The sequence below is a fragment of the Eurypyga helias genome, unplaced genomic scaffold (genome assembly GCF_000690775.1).
Source record: "Eurypyga helias isolate BGI_N326 unplaced genomic scaffold, ASM69077v1 scaffold34097, whole genome shotgun sequence".
Classification (NCBI taxonomy): Eukaryota; Metazoa; Chordata; class Aves; order Eurypygiformes; family Eurypygidae; genus Eurypyga; species Eurypyga helias.
This window is the reverse complement of record NW_010264214.1, coordinates 11951-18864: the sequence shown is the minus strand read 5'-3', so window position 1 is coordinate 18864 and position 6914 is coordinate 11951. Positions and strand designations below refer to the sequence as shown.

General features: G+C 41.8%; 1 protein-coding gene across 1 annotated transcript; it reads right to left on the bottom strand.

Annotated features, from left to right (window-relative positions):
* Positions 1–1777: 1777 nt before the first annotated feature.
* LOC104513096 (monofunctional C1-tetrahydrofolate synthase, mitochondrial-like) lies at positions 1778–4878 on the bottom strand (the record flags this gene model as incomplete). The annotated part of the gene is made up of 4 exons (XM_010156330.1): positions 1778–1955; positions 2378–2478; positions 3030–3071; positions 4739–4878. Coding segments are annotated over 4 exons (461 nt in total), but the record flags the coding sequence as incomplete, so codon positions are not given.
* Between the last annotated feature and the right edge of the window lie 2036 nt (positions 4879–6914).

Here is a 6914-nt window from a genome sequence, read left to right as displayed (position 1 = left end):
TTTTTAAAGATGGGGGTTATGTTATAGCATTCAAACATTTTCTAAAGAAATTTAAGTAGCACTGAGGCACAGGATCTGAAATCTGACAAGGGCTTCCTTGGTGCCAGAGAAGTCTATTCTGCTACCCAAATTTTAACCCACCCACATTTGGATAGTCAGGAAGGCCTTGAGGAATCCTTTGTACAACCTTCTCAGCAATACGGCACTCCCAACACACTGCCTGCACGGCAGTGCTCCAGCAGAGTGCTTGCAGGGGCCCAAGCAGCCCTTCCTTGCAAGCTGCTCCTCTTGACAGCGCAGATGTTGTGACCTTACCTTGCAGACAGCTGCGATAACAAAGTCTCCAAGACATGGAAAAAGAGTCACCACCTCAGGCAGACAAAGGATTGAAGCTTAGACCACACTATCCTTGTTGAGTTTTCGCACTACTGGCTAAGCAAATTAAGCACAAAGCCCAAGCAAAGATCAGAGGAACAATGAGAGGTGGAGGCACCCTAGTAATGTCATCAGTGGAAAAATCTAATCAGTGAAAATTAGAGCACACTGAATTGGCTGTTTCCTAAGACCCTGCAAGGGGAAGGATGAGACCATTGTCCTTGGTGTGAAATGCACCAAGGTGAGTCAGTGGGTAAACTCTTTAATCAGAAAAACTTTGCAAACAAAAGGAGGCAATTGCCTACAGCAGCACAGGACTCATTAAGGGATGCAGGAAGAAGAGCATTTGGGGACTGCGTAAAACTTATGGTGGGATTTTTGAAGAGGATTGTGGGAATGTGCAAAGATTGTTAGGGCATGTTTAGTGGAAGAATCAAAGATGGAGAAAGGGAGTAATCAAGATGAACTGAAAAGGAACAAGTGGGAAAAAATGGAGGGAAAAGAGGAAGAAGGTGCCAGTTGAGTGTAAAGGTGTCTGGTCAGTAGCTTGTCTGACTGAGCCCTGTGCCTGAGCACTGCAGTCTGTCCTCTATTCTCATTAAATCTGATTCCTGACTACCTTCTGTGGGGGTCTGCTTTCTGCTCTAGATAGATGTGTGTATGAACACTAGAGAGCAGGAGGAGAGGTCTGAGTGCCAGCAGCTGGAGTGAGCCTCAAACCTCAGGGGCTGGTGGACCCTGGTGCCAACAGCTGGAGCAGGGCAGGGGCACTGCAGGCTGCCCCTGGAGAGACTGAGGATCTAAGGCCAACAGCAGCAGTGACCCGTATATCACGTGTGCTGTATTGCACTAGCAGACTCCCAACCCAGTCAGCAGAAGAGAAGGGACCGGACTGGGCTGCCCGTGCTCTGCATGTCCGTCTGAGGGCTGTGGGCGTGCAGGTGGGTGCTGGGAAAGGCAGCGCTTTCTCTCTGTGCTGACCTGTCTGAAAAGATCCTTTTCGTACAGAGAGTGAATGCTTCAGGGAGCCACAGCCTGTAGCAATACCCATGACTGTGAGACAGAATTATATTTCATTTTAGCCGACTGTCAGGACAAAGATCATGACTGTGAGATCTGTGTGAAGAAGTCTCCCATGGTAACTTGTGAATGTTCCACCCACAGACATACAAGAAAGTATCAGAAACATCATTCAATGCACTAAATAACGAGCATTACCACAAGTATCCTACTCCTCTGTTTAGACAAGCCACAGATCATTTGTTTTCTCCATCTTTTGTGATTTTTAAGCCAAATCAAGCCCCTTTGAAAGCACGTTAGATAGCTTTGTTGCAATGTTGTTCTTGTTTTAAATCCAACACTGATGCAGCATGCTTCATTAAAAAAAAAAAAAAAATCTTACCTCCAAGCTGTAGAGATATTTGAAATTATTTTTCTGATTGGCTGCCTTTTCCACAGCTTGAGCTAATTTTACTGCTCCTCTACCACCAGCTGACCAGTGATTGCAGGGCACAGCATCAAATGCTCCAGATTGCTTTGCAAGCTTACACACCAGATCAACCTCAGCAGGAGAGTCAGTTCTGCCAACCAAACAGTTCCATCTCATTATCTTGTTTAATTAGTTCTCTTTTACAATATTATATACTTAGCCTTATTCTACCATCAGCGGTTGTAAAGCAAGTCTATACAGAAATTGTGCCGTATACATAATGCATTGATATACAGCATATGTATTTACATGTTTCAAGAACACTTTTTGTAATTGTTACAGCTAATTTTAACATTGAACATTAATATTTCCCTAACAGTATGTACACTTTTTTGGTGGTTTTAAAACCTTAAGAACAACCTGAGGATTTAAAGGTCCTTATACTCAGGAGAAAAAAGGAAGTTATTTAGTAGTTTCTTCTCCTTGTGCCCGAACTGATTAATTTAAAACACAAAAAAGTGTGAAATTTGAACTGTGGATTTACTCCCAAGAGTAATGAAAGAACAGACTTACTTGAAGACATTTAGAGCAACCACAACAGGAACTCCAAAAAGTTGAGTAATTTGAATCTGTTTCTGCAGATTACAGCAGCCATCAGCTACCAGCTGGAGGTTCTGTGTAATTAAATAAAAATTAATGGAAATGGTAAGATACATCAAGTCTTCTCCAGCCAAAGAATTTTCCATAAATGAAACTGAGTATAAACAGTGCTGATCATGAGAGTTGGGCAAGTAAAATGCTTCCAGACAAAAATATTTTGGCACTTATTAATTCTTATTTCAACTAATAAGCAAGACATTTTTAAGTAACTAAGCAGTGTCCAAAATTTGTACAGGCATGTATTGCTCTTTTCTGGGACACAAGAACACAGTGCAGCTGATGACTGGTTGCTCAGTTCCTCAGTACAATCTACCACACCGTCACACACATAGCACACACAACAGGGATAACACCACGTGGCTGAGGGGAAGATGAGATGGATTTACTCATTGGCAGTGTCTGTTAAAGGTGTTCACTCGGTGTCAGCATCAGAGCACGCTGCTGCCAAACCTGAGGCAGCACATTGTCCAGCCAGAAGAACAAGAAGTTCTAATTCTACATATACCACATTATCTGTGCCTTTAAACAAAAATTTCTCCTGAAGTTTTATAATAGTTTCTCTTACCTCTTCTGTGTATTCTTTCTTCAAGGGGGCACCAGCAGTTACCTGGAATAATAAACAAAGTTATCCCAGACTGACACTTGTCATAATCCTGAATGGTCAAGAAGAGCACTTTTGCTTACTTTCTGTACTGCCAGTCAGCACGTACATTGCACATAACACCACAGCTTGACTGCAGCCTCTGTTTATTCCATGTTACGCCATAGAGAATTGCCACATTTCCTATTGTATTTGTGTAGCAAGACACAGGTAGTGACTCAACAACTGGTTGTAAAGGTTTCATTGGAGAGGAGGTAATTGGATCCCTTTCTGCATGCCTAACAACCCATCAGCAGTGCAAAGACAATGGACAACAACTTCCAACAGCTGGCTGAAGGAGTAACAGTAGCACAGATGACTAGAAGAGGAACATCATCTTTGGGTGCCCTGTAATTACTGCCCCTAGCAAGGAACTGCATGCAAGGAATTTACTTTGATGGAAAGCACAAAGGTATACAAACAAGAAGCATCACCAGGATACTACAGAGACTCTGTAAGAACTACATACATTGATCTCAGGCACTGGACTCAGTCACTTTTGTCTCAAGTGTTGGTCTTGGTCCACTTTATAGTTAACTCACAGTAAAAGTACCTGGTACTCTACATGCCTCCATGGTTCACTACGTAAATGAATGAAAGTTTTGTACTTCTAATGACAGATCAGATAGTTATTGAGATATTTTAAAGTCGAGGTTTTGCTAGATTGAATGATGACACACATGACAATATACCTGCCTTGATTCACATGGAAGAATATAATTAAAAATAAAGAAAACTTGCATTACAGGTGGACTAGAATGATAGAAAGTTATATAATTACATCAACCTGAAAGACTGAAAAAGGACAGCTCAGCTTTAACTCTAAGAGACAATTAGCTGTAAGGGAGACCATGCATTCCAAAATATTGTGGCTGTGGAAACAGCTGTGTTTTTTTCACCCAGTGAGACTGTTTCCCTGGCAGCATCACTCACTTGCATGCTGCTGGGCAGATGAAAGTGTTTCTAGGAGTTAAGTGCCTGTCTGCTTGGTGAGCCGAGTCCAATCTGATTGCATGACTGAGGAGCACTTCTACAATCAGTGATCTGTACAAGTCTCTTGGTGGCTTAAATAGCAAAAAAATGATACACTGGTGACTTTTGGTACACTGGAAAAACACTTGCACAATTTTATCAGTTACCTTAGCATCACTGAGGGAATTAACCTGAGCAGATTAGAAGGACAGAAAGGGTTCCCATTACTGTAGTGAAAGAAATCTCAAAACCTTCACTAACAATGTTCCCTACTGCTGCTCACATACTGCAATCCAAACTCTTCTCATTCCGCCTCAGCTGCCAACTTTCCCAGCCTGAGACGGCTTCAGTACACTTAAAAACGCTATTTCAAGAGGCAAAGACTATATATATACATTATAGCTTCCACCCCCATCCAAACAAACTTCTCTCCCTCAGCAAGATTTAGTATTTGTTCAGAGCCCTTTCATCCCTCTTCCTTCATTTGCGCCTTTCCATCGCGGCATTACCTTCGGAGGTAACATCTATATAATGTGGTAACTCAGGAGGGACCTCTAAATACTACCTCATAAGCTACCCCAAGCATTTCTTAAGCCAAAATATTTTACTTATTTCAAATATTAGCAACAATTTTGTTTTCCAAGAAAGGTGCAAAAACTTACATTTGGCCCACCTCCATGCATCTTCAAAGCCCTCACTGTAGCAACAAGTACAACCACACTGGGAACCAAGCCAGAGGCTCTGCATTTGATGTTGAAGAATTTCTCCATCCCAATGTCAGCACCAAAGCCAGCTTCAGTTACTGTTAAACATTAAAAAAACAAAACAAAACCACACATAAAACATGCTTTCGGTTAAACACTGGGGGATATTTCTACTTTAGCATACAGTGTGCTTAAATATACACCACTACTCAGTTCTGAATGAACTTTCAAACCGAGGTCTATTTACATTACTGAGTCTGATTAAAAAAAACCAAAACTATTCCCAACTCAGAAATAAATGCTTTTATTCTTGATATGTACAATATGTCATCAAAAGTAGTCACATGGGGGGAAAAAAAACCATAAGTAATCCAAATAGTTGGAAACAAAAATTTTAAAAAACATCTAGTCCTGTAAAATAGCTATTTTTGTATAATTATATTTAAAATGTTTGCAATTCTTACAGAGCTAAGACAGCCCTACGTTATTCCTCCTCCTTGATTTCACTAAAGATGTGCTTTCATCGTAACTAATGGACCTAAATTCTCCTAGGCTTGCAGAACTTCTGATCGTCTCTTACCTTTGTGGAGTTGATGTTTAATTATAAACACAAGCCAGCGTTTAGAGTCATATCTCAGTGTTGAAGATACTCTTAAACAGTGAATTCTATAATGGAACTATGCACCAAAGAAATCGGACATTATTTTAAATGTGACTCAGGAAAAAAGATCAGTGCAGAATTAGCATATGCCTGGCAAAGTATTTTTAGCAGAGCAACAAATAAAAGAGAAGATAATCTGTATTAAATAATGTCAGCCTCTTCAGCGCTAATTTGCTCTGATTTGTCCAATATCAATTATTTCCATTGCTTCTTTTAAAATCCAAATAATTTCTGTTTATTAGACAAATACAAGCATATAGCAATTAAAAAATTCAAGGGATTAAATCTGTTGGTTGAAAATTTGCCAATCTAACTATTTCCCACCAGAGCACACAGACGTGAAGGGACTTTCAGCCAGACAAGTCAGGATGGGAAAATTGCATGCTTCAGAGGCTGGAGAGCTGGTAACGTGTCCCCGTAACCACAATCATCTTGCAAAAACTAGCAAATCCCCTTTTCTTTCTCTCCCTGTTGCCAACAGTTTTGACTCCCATGCTTGGAAGGGGACCACAAACAGGTGATTGAACATTCTGAGGCTGGAAACCTTCATCAGGGCCAAGGAGGAGGAGGTGGTGCAGGTCAGCTCTGCTGCCATTGGCAGCAGATGGGCTTTAGGAAGTCCCAGCCTTTGTGAATTTGTCCTCACCCCACCGGTCCTTTTCCACCCCTTCGTTTTGCACAGGCTAAAACAATCGCCTGCGTGGCTCTGCTCAGAGGAAGGAAACGGCTGCTGAGGCTGGGGGAGGAAGCAAGAGCTAGCAAACACGGGGGTGGGAGCAGGGACCTCTTCAAACAGGGACATGGCAAGTGTCACGAGTAACAGTCTTCAAAATCACTGTAGTAAGTATATTATCTACTTCTGAATAGCCCTGAGAAAAACAGACATGACAAACACGGAAACAAACAAAAATGTCCCAAACAAAACCAGACACAGTAATTCACAGGCACAAAGCTAATGTCGGGGTAAGTCGCACTAAAGCAGAGCCTGGGATCACACGTCTGCTTTCCAGTAACCCCCATTCTTCTCCTCCAGTCTCTTATGTGGCACAGTGTGATTAATGAGAACTCTGAGTCAGGAATATATAACCACAATCAATCTATAATATAAACAACAGATAAACTACCAAGTACTTGAGAGGGTGGGAAAATAATTTGTCTCTTATGGGGATTGCCAGCATATACACATAGCAGTCTCCTAACGTTTCCAAACAAAGTTTCCAGGGAGATAATCCTTCTCATGCCAAGCCTTTTCAAGGGTCAGTTTTCCTTAGAGAAAGGGGGATTGCAAGCCCACCTTTCTGTGAGAGAAAAGCAGAGATTTCAGCCTTCCTGCAAGCACAGCAACAGCGCACACAGCACTGGGGGCAGCCTAAGCAGCCGGGGCAAATGCTGCGTGGGGCACTGATCTGGGTAGCTGTGCATATTCTCTGTAACGCTTTCCTTTGGTATGGAGGGCAAAATGCCCACTTGCCT